A 20326-nucleotide genomic window follows, 5' to 3' on the forward strand; every position below is an offset into this window, starting at 1 on the left:
ATTATTGGTATCGGCCGTTATATCGGTTATCGGCTTCCAAATATACAGAATTATTGGTATCGGCCAAATATATCGGTTATCGGCTTCCAAATATACAGAATTATCGGTATCGGCCGATATATCGGTTATCGGCTTCCAAATATACAGAATTATTGGTATCGGCCGATATATCGGTTATCGGCTTCCAAATATACAGAATTATTGGTATCGGCCGTTATATCGGTTATCGGCTTCCAAATATATAGAATTATTGGTATTGGCCGTTATATCGGTTATCGGCTTCCAAATATACAGAATTATTGGTATCGACCGATATATCGGTTATCGGCTTCCAAATATACAGAATTATTGGTATCGGCCGTTATATCGGTTATCGGCTTCCAAATATATAGAATTATTGGTATCGACCGATATATCGGTTATCAGCTTCCAAATATACAGAATTATTGGTTTCGACCGATATATCGGTTATCGGCTTCCAAATATACAGAATTATTGGTATCGGCCAAATATATCGGTTATCGGCTTCCAAATATACAGAATTATCGGTATCGGCCGATATATCGGTTATCGGCTTCCAAATATACAGAATTATTGGTATCGGCTGATATATCGGTTATCGGCTTCCAAATATACAGAATTATTGGTATCGGCCGTTATATCGGTTATCGGCTTCCAAATATATAGAATTATTGGTATTGGCCGTTATATCGGTTATCGGCTTCCAAATATACAGAATTATTGGTATCGGCCGATATATCGGTTATCGGCTTCTAAATATACAGAATTATTGGTATCGGCCGATATATCGGTTATCGGCTTCCAAATATACAGATTTATTGGTATCGGCCGTTATATCGGTTATCGGCTTCCAAATATACAGAATTATTGGTATCGGCAGATATATCAGTTATCGGCTTCCAAATATACAGAATTATTGGTATCGGCCGATATATCGGTTATCGGCTTCCAAATATACAGAATTATTGGTATCGGCCGATATATCGGTTATCGGCTTCCAAATATACAGAATTATTGGTATCGGCTGATATATCGGTTATCGGCTTCCAAATATACAGAATTATTGGTATCGGCCGTTATATCGGTTATCGGCTTCCAAATATACAGAATTATTGGTATCGGCCAAATATATCGGTTATCGGCTTCCAAATATACAGAATTATCGGTATCGGCCGATATATCGGTTATCGGCTTCCAAATATACAGAATTATTGGTATCGGCCGATATATCGGTTATCGGCTTCCAAATATACAGAATTATTGGTATCGGCCGTTATATCGGTTATCGGCTTCCAAATATATAGAATTATTGGTATTGGCCGTTATATCGGTTATCGGCTTCCAAATATACAGAATTATTGGTATCGACCGATATATCGGTTATCGGCTTCCAAATATACAGAATTATTGGTATCGGCCGTTATATCGGTTATCGGCTTCCAAATATATAGAATTATTGGTATCGACCGATATATCGGTTATCAGCTTCCAAATATACAGAATTATTGGTTTCGACCGATATATCGGTTATCGGCTTCCAAATATACAGAATTATTGGTATCGGCCAAATATATCGGTTATCGGCTTCCAAATATACAGAATTATCGGTATCGGCCGATATATCGGTTATCGGCTTCCAAATATACAGAATTATTGGTATCGGCTGATATATCGGTTATCGGCTTCCAAATATACAGAATTATTGGTATCGGCCGTTATATCGGTTATCGGCTTCCAAATATATAGAATTATTGGTATTGGCCGTTATATCGGTTATCGGCTTCCAAATATACAGAATTATTGGTATCGACCGATATATCGGTTATCGGCTTCCAAATATACAGAATTATTGGTATCGGCCGTTATATCGGTTATCGGCTTCCAAATATACAGAATTATTGGTATCGACCGATATATCGGTTATCGGCTTCCAAATATACAGAATTATTGGTATTGGCCGATATATCGGTTATCGGCTTCCAAATATACAGAATTATTGGCATCAGCCGATATATGTTATCAGCTTCCAAATATACTTATCGAGATATCAGTTATCGGCTTCCAAATATACAGAATTATTCGTATAGGCCGATTTATCTGTTATTGGCTTCCAAATATACAATCTGTTTGTGTGTCCTGTAGATGCTGTGAGCCGCTGCACGGATGAGCGCTTGTCCTCCAGTGAGCAGATTGAGGCTTGTTTCCCCCTTCACTCAAACCTCATTCACCTGTACCGGCGGCTGGACAGGTACGGCACGTCTCCCACCATGAGGCTTCTGAAATCTGTGCTGTTACTGACGCCAGTGCCATGCTTTCAGGTGTGCGGAGGCGGTGTCTCTCTGCGAGCGTCTGCTGGCGGCCTGCCCGCTCTACTGCCCCCTGCTGGAGCTCGCCGGGGAGCTGCTCGTGTGCTCGGGACAGACGGAGCGAGCCGAGGCCCTGTGGACACGCGCTCATCAGGACCGCGCCGGCAGCGCTCGTGTGTTCCTCCAGCTCTGCAGGTGTTTGCACTCGCAGGTGAGACCCGCTCTGGTCACAGCAGAAGCACAGTGCAGGTGTCCTGATGCTCATTTCTGTGAGTTTGTGTGTGTGTGTGCAGGGGAAATGCAGTGTTCTGGAAGAGCTCTTTGACAAGTTCATGCGCTCTTTCTGTGAATCTGTACCAGATCAGCTGAAGTCTCTAGATGTGCTACGGTAATGTCCTCACCGACACCACAGTCTGCAATGTGTGCTAGCATGAGCAGTGTTCCCACCGTCACAGGATTTTCCTCGTCTGGGAAAGGCAACAGATCCTTCTAGTTACTCTCCAAGGCTCGACAGGAAGGCCTGTCTGATGTCCGGGGCCGTGTGAAAGATGCTCGGGCCACTGCTGCATTATTACAAAACATTATCATTTTAAACACGCAGGAGATTTTAAACCGTTCATACGTAAGAGAAAATGGCGCACGAGTTCCAAATTCAGTAAAATATTCAATTAAAAAAAAAGCTTATCCAGTAGTCACAAGTAGGGTTGGGAATCGAAAATCAATTCCAATTCAGGAATCAAATACTTGTCATAAAATTTTCATTTAAATTCCTCTCATCAATTTCTTTGTGAGCATTTCAATATGACTGTAAACCATTCAAGAGCGAGAGACTATGTTCTCTGGTGTTCACAGATGTGTGTCAGTGTATTGGACCTGTGCAGATCTTAAAGTGACAGCACTAATATTCCTGCCTTCGCTATAATAACGCTAATCACAACAGATAGAAAATTCACTCGTTCTTCACTGAATAACTTTTGTAACTATATTTGTAAGGTATATTTTATTTAGAAAGTGCAGTGTTTTTTCACATTTAATTACAGTTTTTTTTATAGTTTATTTCAATCATTGCTTTCAGTTTTATCTTTGTTGTGATTGCTATTATTTTGTTCTTTTTAAATTAGTGATTACTTGTCTTTAACGATGCTTGAAATCTACATTAGTTTGGCTAGTTGTTGTTCTATGTTGTTTAAAGTTCTTCAGCCTGTTGGTTTGTCTTCATGATATTCAGCTACAATAGTGTTCTGTAATAAGACTAAATGAATACCCCCCCCCCCCCCCCCCAAAAAAAAAAAAATGTTTTACCTTATTGGAATCAAAATTGGGAATTGATAAGCAAATTGAAATTGGAATCGTTAAAATTCAATTGACTGGAGGAGCCTTGGAAATTAAGTAAATGTATACAATCTGGTTTCGTGATTTTCTCTGACAGGTGATGCCATGTTTCCTGTGTTTTACTGCCTTTTCTATGCCTAGTATTTGTTTCAAGATCTGATGTTTGTGATTTCAGCCATGTTCTTGGTGTTGAAACTCAAGACTTGCTGAAAGCTCCAACCCTCAGAGATGATGTTGAGCATGAGATGGAGTACCTGCACCTCCTTCACTGGTGCGTCCCGCTGCGGCTCGCCTCGCTCTGCGCTCCACATACACCGCTCTGCTCTCCACACACACGCCTCGCTCTGCTCTCCACACACACGCCTTGCTCTGAACTCCACACGCTCCCCTTCTCACCCCAACTCTTGCTTTTTCACAGCTTCTGGCAGTCTACCTTTGGCAGTGCGAGAGAGGCCATTGATGCGTTCGAGAAGGCTTTGGGAACCATTACAAAGTTGGAGTTAATTCACACACTCTGGCTAGAGTAAGTAAACTATATAGTTTGTTAAACCTAAACCTAATTAATGATTGGTTGACTGCCAAATTAAAATATTAAACAGAATAATAAAATACCGTTCCTAAAATAATAAAATAATGTTCCTGTTAAAATTTATTTCTAACCCTTGTTGGCAGTATTGGGCACATTTCCATGTTGGTGTTTATTGGTTTCTGAATATTCAGAATCATATATAGCCAATATATCAGTTATTGGCTTCCAAATATACAGAGTTATCGGTATCGGCCGATATATCAGTTATCGGCTTCCAAATATGCAGAATTATCGGCATCGGCCGATATATCGGTTATCGGCTTCCAAATATGCAGCGTTATCGTATCGGCCGATATATCGGTTATCGGCTTCCAAATATGCAGAATTATCGTATCTACCGATACATTGGTTGTCGGCTTCCAAATAAACAGAATTATTGTATTGGCCGATATATTGGTTATCAGCTTCCAAATATACAGAATTATCGGAATCGGCCAATAAATCAGTTATCAGCTTCCAAATATACAGAATTATTGGTATCGGCCAATAAATCAGTTATCACCTTCCAAATATACAGAATTATCGGAATCGGCCAATATATCGGTTATCAGCTTCCAAATATACAGAATTATCGGAATCGGCCAATATATCAGTTATCAGCTTCCAAATATACAGAATTATCGGAATCGGACAATATATCAGTTATCGGCTTCCAAATATACAGAATTATCGGAATCGGCCAATAAATCCGTTATCAGCTTCCAAATATACAGAATTATCGGAATCGGCCAATATATCAGTAATCAGCTTCCAAATATACAGAATTATTGGTATCGGCCAATATATCAGTTATCGGCTTCCAAATATACACAGAATTATTGGTATAGGCCAATATATCGATTATCAGCTTCCAAATACACAGAATAATTGGTATCGGACAATATATCGATTATCAGCTTCCAAATATACAGAATTATCGGTATCGGACGATATATCAGTTATCGGCTTCCAAATATACAGAATTATCGGTATCGGACGATATATCAGTTATCGGCTTCCAAATATACAGAATTATTGGTATCGGCTTATATGTCTAAATCAGCTTCCAAATATGCAGAATTATTGGTATCGGCCAATATATCAGTTATCGGCTTCCAAATATACAGAATTATCGGAATCGGCCAATAAATCAGTTATCAGCTTCCAAATATACAGAATTATTGGTATCGGCCAATATATCAGTTATCGGCTTCCAAATATACACAGAATTATTGGTATCGGACAATATATCGATTATCAGCTTCCAAATATACAGAATTATCGGTATCGGACGCTATATCAGTTATCGACTTCCAAATATACAGAATTATTGGTATAGGCCAATATATCGGTTATCGGCTTCCAAATACACAGAATTATTGGTATCGGACAATATATCGATTATCAGCTTCCAAATATACAGAATTATCGGTATCGGACGCTATATCAGTTATCGACTTCCAAATATACAGAATTATCGGTATCGGACGATATATCAGTTATCGGCTTCCAAATATACAGAATTATTGGTATCGGCTTATATGTCTAAATCAGCTTCCAAATATGCAGAATTATTGGTATCGGCCAATATATCAGTTATCGGCTTCCAAATATACAGAATTATCGGAATCGGCCAATAAATCAGTTATCAGCTTCCAAATATACAGAATTATTGGTATCGGCCAATATATCAGTTATCGGCTTCCAAATATACACAGAATTATTGGTATCGGACAATATATCGATTATCAGCTTCCAAATATACAGAATTATCGGTATCGGACGCTATATCAGTTATCGACTTCCAAATATACAGAATTATCGGTATCGGACGATATATCAGTTATCGGCTTCCAAATATACAGAATTATTGGTATCGGCTTATATGTCTAAATCAGCTTCCAGATATGCAGAATTATTGGTATCGGCCAATATATCAGTTATCGGCTTCCAAATATACAGAATTATCGGAATCGGCCAATAAATCAGTTATCAGCTTCCAAATATACAGAATTATTGGTATCGGCCAATATATCGATTATCAGCTTCCAAATATACAGAATTATCGGTATCGGACGATATATCAGTTATCGGCTTCCAAATATACAGAATTATTGGTATCGGCTTATATGTCTAAATCAGCTTCCAAATATGCAGAATTATTGGTATCGGCCAATATATCAGTTATCGGCTTCCAAATATACAGAATTATCGGAATCGGCCAATAAATCAGTTATCAGCTTCCAAATATACAGAATTATTGGTATCGGCCAATATATCAGTTATCGGCTTCCAAATATACACAGAATTATTGGTATCGGACAATATATCGATTATCAGCTTCCAAATATACAGAATTATCGGTATCGGACGCTATATCAGTTATCGACTTCCAAATATACAGAATTATCGGTATCGGACGATATATCAGTTATCGGCTTCCAAATATACAGAATTATTGGTATCGGCTTATATGTCTAAATCAGCTTCCAAATATGCAGAATTATTGGTATCGGCCAATATATCAGTTATCGGCTTCCAAATATACAGAATTATCGGAATCGGCCAATAAATCAGTTATCAGCTTCCAAATATACAGAATTATTGGTATCGGCCAATATATCAGTTATCGGCTTCCAAATATACAGAATTATTGGTATCGGACAATATATCGATTATCAGCTTCCAAATATACAGAATTATCGGTATCGGACGATATATCAGTTATCGACTTCCAAATCTACAGAATTATCGGTATCGGACGATATATCAGTTATCGGCTTCCAAATATGCAGAATTATTGGTATCGGACAATATATCGATTATCAGCTTCCAAATATACAGAATTATCGGTATCGGACGCTATATCAGTTATCGACTTCCAAATATACAGAATTATCGGTATCGGACGATATATCAGTTATCGGCTTCCAAATATACAGAATTATTGGTATCGACCGATATATCAGTTATCGGCTTCCAAATATACAGAATTATCGGAATCGGCCAATAAATCAGTTATCAGCTTCCAAATATACAGAATTATTGGTATCGGCCAATATATCAGTTATCGGCTTCCAAATATACAGAATTATCGGAATCGGCCAATAAATCAGTTATCAGCTTCCAAATATACAGAATTATTGGTATCGGCCAATATATCAGTTATCGGCTTCCAAATATACACAGAATTATTGGTATCGGACAATATATCGATTATCAGCTTCCAAATATACAGAATTATCGGTATCGGACGCTATATCAGTTATCGACTTCCAAATATACAGAATTATCGGTATCGGACGATATATCAGTTATCGGCTTCCAAATATACAGAATTATTGGTATCGGCTTATATGTCTAAATCAGCTTCCAAATATGCAGAATTATTGGTATCGGACAATATATCGATTATCAGCTTCCAAATATACAGAATTATCGGTATCGGACGCTATATCAGTTATCGACTTCCAAATATACAGAATTATCGGTATCGGACGATATATCAGTTATCGGCTTCCAAATATACAGAATTATTGGAATCGGCCAATAAATCAGTTATCAGCTTCCAAATATACAGAATTATTGGTATCGGCCAATATATCAGTTATCGGCTTCCAAATATACAGAATTATTGGTATCGGACAATATATCGGTTATCAGCTTCCAAATATACAGAATTATTGGTATCGGACAATATATCGATTATCAGCTTCCAAATATACAGAATTATCGGTATCGGACGATATATCAGTTATCGACTTCCAAATCTACAGAATTATCGGTATCGGACGATATATCAGTTATCGGCTTCCAAATATGCTGAATTATTGGTATCGGCTAATATGTCGAAATTGGCTTCCAAATATACAGAATTATTGGTATCGGACAATATATCGATTATCAGCTTCCAAATATACAGAATTATCGGTATCGGACGATATATCAGTTATCGACTTCCAAATCTACAGAATTATCGGTATCGGACGATATATCAGTTATCGGCTTCCAAATATGCTGAATTATTGGTATCGGCTAATATGTCGAAATTGGCTTCCAAATATACAGAATGTATATTTGTGTTGTGTGTCCTAACGCCTGTATTCTCTCCTCAGCTATCTGTCCCTCTCCAACAGTAAGATGATGGGCGAGCAGCCGAGTGTGCGTGAGCTGAAGATGTTCACGGGACTGGTGCACCGCTGTCTGGAGACGGTGCCCACCAGACTCACCCTGCCCTTCAGCTCCTCGCAGTACTGGAGCAGCTTCAGCTTCCACAACCAGGTACGCCCCGAGGAGGCTCACACCAGCCACATGCCCACATGCCACGCTTCTTACGGGTGTATATGGGTCTTACTGCTGTCGGACAGGGTAGATGGTAGTGTGTTTGTATTTTGTGCTGTGTGCATTGCAGGTCATATCCTTCTGTTTGGGATGTTTCCCTCAATCCCAACATTCCCTTCTCCTGGAAAGATTTCAGCATATCATGCCAACCAATACTGAACTGGCCATAAGGTAATGAGACGACTTGCTTGGATTTATTCTGATAGTTTCTGACCTGAAGCTTGTGAAAAGTTCCAGTATTTTCCATTATTTACGTGTTTATCTTTCTCTCAAATACCTTTACTTGTTTTTGTTTTAATCATCTGTATGGTGTAAATTTCTAAGGTTAGGGTTACCCTATCCCTTCACTGAAGTTTTAAACTCTGTCTTCTCTGTAATGGGGAACTGTTTTATTCTTTAACTTAGTCAATAGGTGTCACTGGATACAAGCCACAGCTTCTGAAGGCACTTTAATGTCCTGGAGTTTAGTGTTAATTGTCCTTGTGTAGGTTGCTGCAGCAGGAATGGCAGGATGGCAATGTTGAACATTTTAAATTGCAAAGCAGAATGTTGTGCAGTAGCGTCCCAACCTGTCTGGCCTTCTGGAAAATGTAAGTTCATGAGCTCCAAATACATCTAGCTAAAATGCTTCTGTGTGTCCTAATGAGATGATATTCTTAAGTTTTTGGTGTAGCTCTCCACCTCTTTAGTGTAGCTTGTTTTAATAAAAACCGAGTCATTTTTCAAATGTTTTCTATCAAATTGAGACTTTCCCTCCACCTTATATATTCCATATGTACAGGTAAAGACCCATGAGGTCACATGATATGAAGTCTCCTTAAGACACACCCCCTGTTCCTGTGAGTGTAAGCGTTCACGCGTGGCTGGCTTTTGATAGCATAAGACTGGTGGTTTGAATTAGAGCCTTGCTGTTAGCTCGGTCTTTGCTGTCTCCTGCATTTCCAACAGTAGATGCGCCTGATTGGTTCACAAGCCTCAACTGAGTTGACCTAGCGAGGTTATTAGCGGAGCAGCCAATGCTCTGATAACCCAAAGCCTGAGAATCCTGGCTCCTGGTTTAGTGATTAGACAGAGGCTCATATCTAATAAAAAAATTTGAACTGTTGTTTTAAAGTCCCTGTAGTCAATAATTTTATCCTTTAAAACTTATCTTTGATTGGCAAAAATACATATTAAATCATTTAGTATTTGCGGTTCTATGAATATGCAAATTAGCCCTGACTCCACTCAGCTCAGAGATCCACTGGTTGACGATCACACGTTGATCTGATCTGGATAGTCGTCTGTGACGTCAGAAACACCAGCGTTGTCAAATCGTGTTTTTGAGACTGTCTTTGGTTCACTGCAGTTTTAAGCAGAAAATACTCAGCAATGCTCTCGACAAACACCACATAGACATAAACTACGTTAAAAGACGGATTTTCACCACCGGTGGACTTTAAAATAAGTCAATACTGTTTGACCTTCCTCTTCTGGAGAAGTGTCAGGAACGGAGAGTTAAATAAACTCTTATTTCTGGGCTTCTGGAATTGGGACCAGATGTTAGTGCGAATCTGCATTTTCTTTCAGATTATCGGCCATGTTTTTATGCATTGGTCTGAACAGGCATTTTCATGCAGAAATGGGACAGGATTTTCGTGTGGAACTTTGGTCTTGGAATGAACAGGCCTTTAATAACCCTGGGCTTCTGAACCTGTACTGGTCTGGATGAGGTGTGGTTGAGTAAATGATGGCATTGAGGCTCCCTTTAGTCAGATGAGGACTAGATAATCCTTGTTCTGACTGGAATCTCGTGATATGCAGACGGAATTTTGCATGATATAAGTTTCATACCTGGACTGGGTTTGACCGTTTTCAGGGTTCCCAATCCCCAAAATCCCAATCCGCCCCTGCCTACACACATTACTGGTCATCAGGCGGCCCTCAACCCTGAAACGCAAGATGTTGCCCGTCTCAAGGGAGCGAAGCAAACCACAGTGACTGGCTGGCATCTTCCGTACTCGTACTGTAGGGTTATGGAGGGCTCTCTCTGAAGGAGGGCTGGATGGTCCATCACTTTTTTTCATTCAAAGTCTCAACTTTAAAATATTTATTTGAGGCCAGCGAGAATTAGAATAATGAATCTCATCCAAACATTCCCCTCAGTAACACAGTGAAGCCACACGAGTTGAGCTGTTTCGAGTCAGCTAGAGGAGTTGCTGTCTTTATTGGGTAAACTATTGACATTAGCCCTTTTAACACAGCAGTCATGGTAAATTACCCCAAAATTGCCAGAATTGCTTTACCAGCAAATTCACAAATGTGCTGTTCACTCAAGAAGACACAGCGTTCTGGCTTTTGACCAGTAACAGACCATTCACACATCAGCTCCAGAATACTAGTAAACTCTGTGATTGTCATTAACCAGAAGTGTGTGCCTTGTTCCTGAAGAGGGCTAGTTATTTCATCATACATGACAGTATCACTAACTGTTCCTCTAAGTTTTGACAAATCTCATGACAAACTAAAAGCGTGCTAGTTTTGATATCACTCCCATTTGGAGACATTTGTAAACAGTGCTGAGTAAATAGGTAATCTGCGTCATCATTTAATGAATGGCCCCAAGCCGTTGCTCTTTCAACGGCTTCTGATTGGCCAAAACCCTTCTTACGTCAGCGCGTTCTGACTGCGTATGGACAAAATACCGGTAATCTGCATTCACACATCGCATATACCAGTCATTTACTGGTAATGTTACAACTTCCCTTACTGGAAAATTGCTGGAATAAATTCTCTTCCAAGAACCTGTGTTTGAGCTGGATCTCGCACGCGATCTGTTACCAGTAATTTACCAGTAAAGAGTGTGTTTGTAAACGTGGCTATTATCTGGTCCTGCATCGCTTCCCAGGGTTTATACTCCAAAGAGAGGAAGGGGGACCAAGAAACTGATCCTGGAACGCACTTCAGTCGTCATGCCATGTGCAAAGAATCATAGGAGTGAAGTGTCTGTCTGTTTTACCCTTCGCAATCCTTAACTCAGAGCACTTCGTTTTGAGGAATAACCCTTCAGTATATGGCGGCCATGAGGGCTCTCAGTCTGAAGGGCCCTCCGGAGACAGGGTTCATCCCGTTGGAAGTCAGCCTAGTGACCCTGAAGAGATTATGCAGTGTGTTTGAGCTGTACAGTGTGTTGGAGCAGGGTTGGGTTCAGCCTAGTGACCCTGAAAAGCCAGAAGAGCTTGTGCAGTGTGTTTGAGCTGGACTCAGCCTCCAGGAGCAGGGTTGGGGTCAGCCTAGTGACCCTGAAGAGCCGGAAGTGCTTGTGCAGTGTGTTTGAGCTGGACTCTTCCTCCAGCAACAGGGTTGGGTTCAGCCTAGTGACCCTGAAGAGCTTGTTCAGTGTGTATTAGCCGGACTCTTCCTCCAGGAGCAGGGTTGGGTTCAGCCTAGTGACCCTGAAGAGCCGGAAGAGCTTGTGTAGTGTGTTTGAGCTGGACTCAGTCTCTAGGAGCAGGGTTGGGTTCAGCCTAGTGACCCTGAAGAGCTTGTGCAGTGTGTTTGAGCTTGACTCAGTCTCTAGGAACAGGGTTGGATTCAGCCTAGTGACCCTGAAGAGCCGGAAGAGCTTGTGTAGTGTGTTTGAGCTGGTCTCAGCCTCCAGGAGCAGGGTTGGATTCAGCCTAGTGACCCTGATGAGCTTGTGTAGTGTGTTTGAGCTGGTCTCAGCCTCCAGGAGCAGGGTTGGATTCAGCCTAGTGACCCTGAAGAGGTTGTGCAGTGTGTTTGAGTTGGACTCAGCCTCTAGGAGCAGGGTTGGGTTCAGCCTAGTGACCCTGAAGAGCCGGAAGAGCTTGTGTAGTGTGTTTGAGCTGGACTCAGCCTCTAGGGGCAGGGTTGGATTCAGCCTAGTGACCCTGAAGAGCCGGAAGAGCTTGTGCAGTGTGTTTGAGCTGGACTCAGTCTCTAGGAGCAGGCTTGGGTTCAGCCTAATGACCCTGAAGAGCCGGAAGAGCTTGTGCAGTGTGTTTGAGCTGGACTCAGTCTCTAGGAGCAGGCTTGGGTTCAGCCTAATGACCCTGAAGAGCCGGAAGAGCTTGTGCAGTGTGTTTGAGCTGGACTCAGTCTCTAGGAGCAGGCTTGGGTTCAGCCTAATGACCCTGAAGAGCCGGAAGAGCTTGTGTAGTGTGTTTGAGCTGGACTCTTCCTCCAGCAACAGGGTTGGGTTCAGCCTAGTGACCCTGAAGAGGTTGTGCAGTGTGTTTGAGCTGGACTCAGTCTCTAGGAGCAGGCTTGGGTTCAGCCTAATGACCCTGATGAGCTTGTGCAGTGTGTTTGAGCTGGTCTCAGCCTCTAGGTGCAGGGTTGGGTTCAGCCTAGTGACCCTGATGAGCTTGTGCAGTGTGTTTGAGCTGGACTCAGCCTCCAGGAACAGGGTTGGGTTCAGCCTAATGACCCTGATGAGCTTGTGCAGTGTGTTTGAGCTGGACTCAGTCTCCAGGAGCAAGGTTGGGTTCAGCCTAGTGACCCTGATGAGCTTGTGCAGTGTGTTTGAGCTGGTCTCAGCCTCTATGTGCAGGGTTGGGTTCAGCCTAGTGACCCTGAAGAGCTTGTGCAGTGTGTTTGAGCTGGACTCAGCCTCCAGGAACAGGGTTGGGTTCAGCCTAATGACCCTGATGAGCTTGTGCAGTGTGTTTGAGCTGGACTCAGTCTCCAGGAGCAAGGTTGGGTTCAGCCTAGTGACCCTGATGAGCTTGTGCAGTGTGTTTGAGCTGGTCTCAGCCTCTAGGTGCAGGGTTGGGTTCAGCCTAGTGACCCTGATGAGCTTGTGCAGTGTGTTTGAGCTGGACTCAGCCTCCAGGAACAGGGTTGGGTTCAGCCTAATGACCCTGATGAGCTTGTGCAGTGTGTTTGAGCTGGACTCAGTCTCCAGGAGCAAGGTTGGGTTCAGCCTAGTGACCCTGATGAGCTTGTGCAGTGTGTTTGAGCTGGTCTCAGCCTCTATGTGCAGGGTTGGGTTCAGCCTAGTGACCCTGAAGAGCTTGTGCAGTGTGTTTGAGCTGGTCTCAGCCTCCAGGAACAGGGTTGGGTTCAGCCTAGTGACCCTGATGAGCTTGTGCAGTGTGTTTGAGCTGGACTCAGTCTCCAGGAGCAAGGTTGGGTTCAGCCTAGTGACCCTGAAGAGCTTGTGCAGTGTGTTTGAGCTGGTCTCAGCCTCTAGGTGCAGGGTTGGGTTCAGCCTAGTGACCCTGAAGAGCTTGTGCAGTGTGTTTGAGCTGGTCTCAGCCTCCAGGAACAGGGTTGGGTTCAGCCTAATGACCCTGATGAGCTTGTGCAGTGTGTTTGAGCTGGACTCAGTCTCCAGGAGCAAGGTTGGGTTCAGCCTAGTGACCCTGATGAGCTTGTGCAGTGTGTTTGAGCTGGTCTCAGCCTCTATGTGCAGGGTTGGGTTCAGCCTAGTGACCCTGATGAGCTTGTGCAGTGTGTTTGAGCTGGTCTCAGCCTCTAGGTGCAGGGTTGGGTTCAGCCTAGTGACCCTGATGAGCTTGTGCAGTGTGTTTGAGCTGGTCTCAGCCTCTAGGTGCAGGGTTGGGTTCAGCCTAGTGACCCTGATGAGCTTGTGCAGTGTGTTTGAGCTGGTCTCAGCCTCTAGGTGCAGGGTTGGGTTCAGCCTAGTGACCCTGAAGAGCTTGTGCAGTGTGTTTGAGCTGGACTCAGCCTCCAGGAACAGGGTTGGGTTCAGCCTAATGACCCTGATGAGCTTGTGCAGTGTGTTTGAGCTGGACTCAGTCTCCAGGAGCAAGGTTGGGTTCAGCCTAGTGACCCTGATGAGCTTGTGCAGTGTGTTTGAGCTGGTCTCAGCCTCTATGTGCAGGGTTGGGTTCAGCCTAGTGACCCTGATGAGCTTGTGCAGTGTGTTTGAGCTGGTCTCAGCCTCTAGGTGCAGGGTTGGGTTCAGCCTAGTGACCCTGATGAGCTTGTGCAGTGTGTTTGAGCTGGACTCAGTCTCCAGGAGCAAGGTTGGGTTCAGCCTAGTGACCCTGATGAGCTTGTGCAGTGTGTTTGAGCTGGTCTCAGCCTCCAGGAACAGGGTTGGGTTCAGCCTAATGACCCTGATGAGCTTGTGCAGTGTGTTTGAGCTGGTCTCAGCCTCTATGTGCAGGGTTGGGTTCAGCCTAGTGACCCTGAAGAGCTTGTGCAGTGTGTTTGAGCTGGTCTCAGCCTCCAGGAACAGGGTTGGGTTCAGCCTAGTGAGTCGAAAGAGCTTGAGTAAGGTTGGGTTCAGCCTAGTAAACCCTGGGGAGCAAGAGGAATCAGAATTGTAATTTCATAACAAGTATCCGATTCCTGACCCTAGTGGTGTTTAAGAGCTGTTTGTGTTTATTGTGTTGGTCACGTGTCTAGGGTGTTTCCCTGTACATATGGAGTGTGTAATGCTGTGGTAGTGTTGAGTTCTGCTTGAACTGACCCAGGATCTGCATGAGTGACATGCTGAATGTGATGTCCATTCATTTGGACAGAATTGAAGTGTTTGACTGTCGATATATATTTCTTGCCAGAGCGATTGCGGTTGAGAAGGAGCAGAGGCAGCGAGCAGAGGTGAGTGAGAGGTCAGAGGTCAGGTCATTCCTCATACAGTGACCCGTTCTGTGGAGCTTTGATCAATCTATTGTTCTTTCTGCAGGGTATGCTCAGTGCACGAATATATGTAAGAGTTTAAAAGGCATACCTGTGACAGACGAGCGGAGTGTGTGTGTGTGTGTGTGTGTGAACTGACTGTGTTCTGTCTGGTGTGTTTGTGCTGTGATCGGCACGTTCGCAGGTCCGGCGGCTCTACCAGCAGGCGCTCCAGAAACTGCCCCTGTGTGCTGCTCTCTGGAAAGATGTAAACACACACACATCAGTACACACACGTCAGTGCTGTGTGCTTCTCTGACACACCCTCTCTCTCTCCCTCTCCACAGTGTTTGCTCTTCGAGGCGGCAGAAGGAGGTAAAACTGACACACTGAAAAAAATAATTGACAAGTGCCAAGAGGTGGGAGTGAGTCTGAGTGAGCCGCTAGGGTTAGAGCCGAGCCACAGCGAGTGACATGACACCACACTAGCCCAGCCAGACTCTCTCACACACACACACACGCTCACAGATCACACTCAGTGTTACGAGCAGAACCCAGTCCAGACACTGAGCTGCCAATTATCCAGTATTTGGGCGTCTTTTGACATCATGTACGTAAGTATAACTCTGTTGCCGATACCTGTTGCTTTTGATTTGCGTGTTCCATTTGTACACTAACACTTTTAATTTGACGTATTTTTCTTTAACGTCGCCATAGTAGTTGACGAACTGTGACTGTTGAAGGTGGCTTGCCTCCTTCCTCTCTATATAGTTTGTTGTTTCTTCTCATGGCGTCTCGACCATGTCTCATGAAGAATATGAACTCCGCTGGAGAGTTTAAGGGCTCCGCACCAAGTGTTTTTCTTTTCTTTAGTTTTTTGTTGTTGTTTTTCTACTCCTTCTCCAACCATGGATTAATGGCTGTTATTGGAAGTATTGTGTTTGGCTCCCAGTGTCGGTGACACTTCTCCACAGACTGCCAAACTCTCGACTCGTGTCTGTAGTCCTGGACTGGCCAAAACACCTCATTCAACTGTTTATGTAATGCTGTTTCTGCACAAATTAAAAAAATCCATGTTTGTATGTGTTTGTGCGTGTGTGTGTGTGTGTGTATATATGCACACACACACGCACATTAATTAACGTATTCTGCAGGAATGATAATCTTACACCTGTTTTTTCTTTCAATTTATAATTGAACAATGTTTCTATTAAATTATTTTGTACATAAATACAGTGTTTTGTGTTTATTGAGTGTGTCGTTGCCAGCACATTTACATTAATGCAATATTCAGCTTTTACTGATAGTGTGCTTTCAAAGAACATGGACAAAGAGGAAATGCATCCCTTTACAAACGAGAGAACAGTGCGTGCGTGCTGTAACGCAGGACAAGTCAGCTTTATGTATACAGCACTGCATACAGACGTTTCAAAGCAGCTTTAGAGAGATAACTGGAGGATAATGCAACAGTTTGTGTCCAGAAGACACTAGCGTCACGGTTCAGATTAAAGCTGTGGTATAATGCCCTTTTCACAAGATGCAGAACAAGTGTGTGTGAAGTTTTAGCTCATATTTTTAGATATCTTGTTAAAATCATCTCTTTTTTTATTTCGAGCAATATAGTGACAAAGGCAGTAAAGAAGCATTTGATTTGATCTATACAAAAAGGGAAACATCTCTTACTTTAACAACATAAATCAATGAATTACTCGAAACGGAGTGGGATTGTGGGAAGTCAGACTTCTGTTACAGTACGAACACTCCACCGTTTTTTTTTATTTTTTATTGAGCTTATTCATTCTCCCCTACATTTATAGGTGGGCAAATGCATTTAGTCTCAGTGCATGCATGGTCTTAGTCTGCAGATTGAGACTAGGTGATTGTATGATATGTTTGTTTTCTAACACAACAAATAACTCTCCCAGTAATACCATGAAATGACTGAACAGTCTTGAACTTTCTAAAAACAAAGAAAATTTGTCTACCTCATTTTAAAAAAAGGACAATCCCTTGATGTATTGGGATTGATAGTGCTCACAGAAGCTGCGCGTGTCCCAATCTCTCCACACTGGATCACTGCGTTCTTTCAAATCAACATATTCGTCCACGCCTCTTTTAGCATGTTAAGAAAAAATGTCTGCTTTGAAATACGTTGTTATTTAAATAAAAGTTTCTGAGTCAGCGATATTACACTGTGTGTGTATTTTAATTGTACTTACCCAGCTGTAACTACATGGAACAAGAGTAGCCTATACTATTTCCCCAGTATTTAAACAAATTCAATGGTTTTAGTTTGATTTCCCTTGAAACATGTAAGCCCAAACTTAAACATCTGCACTTTTTGCTCTTAAATAAAATAAAATAAAAATCTTAAATGCTCAGATGTGTAATTTTTAAAAGCCTATACAGTGTGTATTGGTACACCATTACAGAAACGCAGTGTGTGTTCTCATTAAATTGCTCTCAAATGTAAGATTGTTGTATCATAATAGTAGAATGAGTTCCCTTTATTTCTATAATACTTAAAGTAAATCATTTGTTAATACAAATTATGTATTTGTATATACAGGGTGTTACCCCTTTATTTCCCATATTGTTCCCTTATACTTACACAAAGTACATGTACACTATAATTACCGAAAGTTACGCTGTGAATTCGTCTAAATTATATAGTAGTTTGCGGGCTGTAATTAAAAGCGTTACCTAGTACAGATACTGAAAGCATACTTAATTTCAGTACTCAACAGCTGAAGAGGTGACACTGCACTGTGGATGATCTTAGCTTTAGCAGCTTTAGGCTGGACAATAATTCAATATCAATATATAATATGTTTTTCCAATATTGGTGTTATGATTTTCAAACATTCCCTACATTTAATTATACATTGCAGCAGTCAGTGACTGATGTTTAGTGCACAGCTGTCAGAAAGAGCACAACACAATAGACTCAGGGGAGGAGGCTAAGCTCTAATGCAGCAAGTTTTAGCTACAAAAAATAAGTATCTCTGACTGCAATAGAACTGTGACTGAAAGAGTTTATTGTAATATTCGGAACATCAGAAGATGAAGCCATCAAAGTATGAAACAAACCCAGAGGCGGCTGGCCAACAGAGGGCGCCGTGAGCCAGACCACAGTTTATGAGCCTCATGCAATAAGTAAATGCAGAAATCATGCATACAAATTGTCAATATTTGTGTGTTTGAGACATTAAATGAACCCAGTATACGCTGATTTAAGATATAAATGTTTGACATAAACTGTAGCCAATCAGTGAGCTCAAATCTAGTCAGTTGGACAATTCCTTTAGCTCCCACGCGCGCCACCACTTCCGTCCGGACGAGTCTTAGGGCACCATTATTACTCTATGACAACTCTACTCAACTCTAACTCGGTACAATCTCTCCTCCAAGATCCGTTTGAGAGGAGAATTTTGGCTTTTATATTGTTCATATCGATATTGAAAAAAAGAAAACATGTTTTTATCTTTCACTTCCAAAACATTTAAACTGTTTAAAAATAGAACCTATAATATTCAACAGGCAATGCTCCATTTTATTTCGCTTTGCAAATTCACTCCCACAAATTCCGTGGTTCAAATTCGACAGTAAATTTCAACAGACATTCAGGAACTGAGGGAAAAGCAGTGGATTATCGACCATAATCTCCATCTGCTGTTAGTCGACCTCACCAGCAGGGGGTGCAAGCATGTGTTGTTGATGCCAAACAATCTCTGTTAGTTGAATTACCCCTCCAGAGCCTCCAACCTCAGTCCAAGCCCTTCTTTGTAGGCATATCATGCCCTTCTCTACCCTTAAGGCCATTGCACACTGAGTCCGAAATTCGCATCCGAAATTTTCGCACGTTAAAAAAAAAATCGACCTCACGTTATGTCAATCACGCTTGCTCACCGCCTCCGAAACTTTCGTCCGTCATAAAAAAATTCGGATCAAGTTCGATTTTCTGCGTTTTTCGCATCCACAGCCAGCATTTTTAGAGTTTTTTTGAAAATTCAGGGCCGGGGGGGGGAGCTTGTTTATTGTCTATGGAGCTCGTTCCGCACATCATTGCACATATGCACAGCGCTTTCAGTTTCGGTTTTCAATTCGATCAAGTATGTTCTCTTCTCTCGATTGGATTATGAAAGGAATAAACCTCCCTTTTCAATCAGATAAATTTCGGATCGAATAAGGTGTGATTGAGCAGTCAATTGGATAATGTATTATTTGGGCACAATATATAACAGCCTATACAGCTGTTCTGTCTGCCCAGTGCTTCCACCGGGCCACGCGCGCCAGTCTCTGTTCAGGATCGATTGGTTCACAGAAATTGGTGGTCTTGTTTTTAAAATGTGGCCCCAGAATCGCAAGCAAAGCATCAAACTGTTCCACTGACATTATGAGGTAAATTTTGAATCGCTCAGGCTAAATTCGAAACTCCTTGATAAGGAGGTGCTTCCTCTCGGCGCAATTTCAGGATTGCATGGACGTAATATTTTCTCTTCTCTTTTCAATAAGAGAGAGGACAACAAAATCATCCTCACTGCTAGACGAATCCATTTTGTATTTTTGCGTTTTTTCCCGCAAAGGTTTAATAAATACGCATCGGACTCAGTGTGCAAGGTTTCTGTGCGTGACGAATTTTTAGGCTGACGAACACGAAAAATTTCGTACTCAGTGTGCAATGGCCTTTACTGTCTAGGACCCTCAACGTAGTGTTCCAGGGTAGGGCCACACTAGCCTACATGTCGTTCTGCTCCCATAGCATGGCAGTGTTGGATTGATTCCCATAGCATCTAGCAAAGACACAATACGAGTAAACATTTTGAAAGGGAACACCTCCGTAACCTTGGTTTCCTGAGATAATGGATACGAGTATTGTGTAGATGGCCATACTATATTGCTTCACGACTGCCGTTTGTCGATTCAGTCGAATAATACCTGATTCCTATGGCGAAATTGGCTACTTTATAGGCAGTCACCCTGCCACTTCTCGTGTATTCTGCGCTCACTTGGTGGGATGTGCCAATCAGTTCAAACCCTGCTCTGTTATAGCTGTGTAGTAGACTCTGCACTTTTGAATTAAAGGCTTCAGAATTGGAAGAAAATGGAGTTTTCCTCATACCGTCTAGCAAAAACGCAATACTTGTTTCCAGTGTCTGCTGTT

General features: G+C 42.1%; 1 protein-coding gene across 1 annotated transcript in view; it reads left to right on the top strand.

Annotated features, from left to right (window-relative positions):
• The window catches only part of zfc3h1 (zinc finger C3H1-type containing), a 41615-nt gene extending 25222 nt beyond the window's left edge, over positions 1–16393 (top strand). The window contains exons 25-35 of the mRNA XM_039670245.2: positions 2164–2269; positions 2340–2538; positions 2621–2715; positions 3835–3930; positions 4078–4182; positions 8343–8508; positions 8639–8739; positions 9057–9158; positions 15105–15144; positions 15368–15430; positions 15510–16393. Of these exons, the coding sequence (XP_039526179.2) occupies positions 2164–2269; positions 2340–2538; positions 2621–2715; positions 3835–3930; positions 4078–4182; positions 8343–8508; positions 8639–8739; positions 9057–9158; positions 15105–15144; positions 15368–15430; positions 15510–15635 (1199 nt within the window). The 3' untranslated portion in view covers positions 15636–16393. The remainder of the gene's footprint in view (positions 1–2163; positions 2270–2339; positions 2539–2620; positions 2716–3834; positions 3931–4077; positions 4183–8342; positions 8509–8638; positions 8740–9056; positions 9159–15104; positions 15145–15367; positions 15431–15509) is intronic.
• The last annotated feature ends 3933 nt before the right edge of the window (positions 16394–20326 follow it).

This window comes from Pimephales promelas, chromosome 25 (assembly GCF_988280905.1).
Source record: "Pimephales promelas chromosome 25, fPimPro1.hap1.1, whole genome shotgun sequence".
Classification (NCBI taxonomy): Eukaryota; Metazoa; Chordata; class Actinopteri; order Cypriniformes; family Leuciscidae; genus Pimephales; species Pimephales promelas.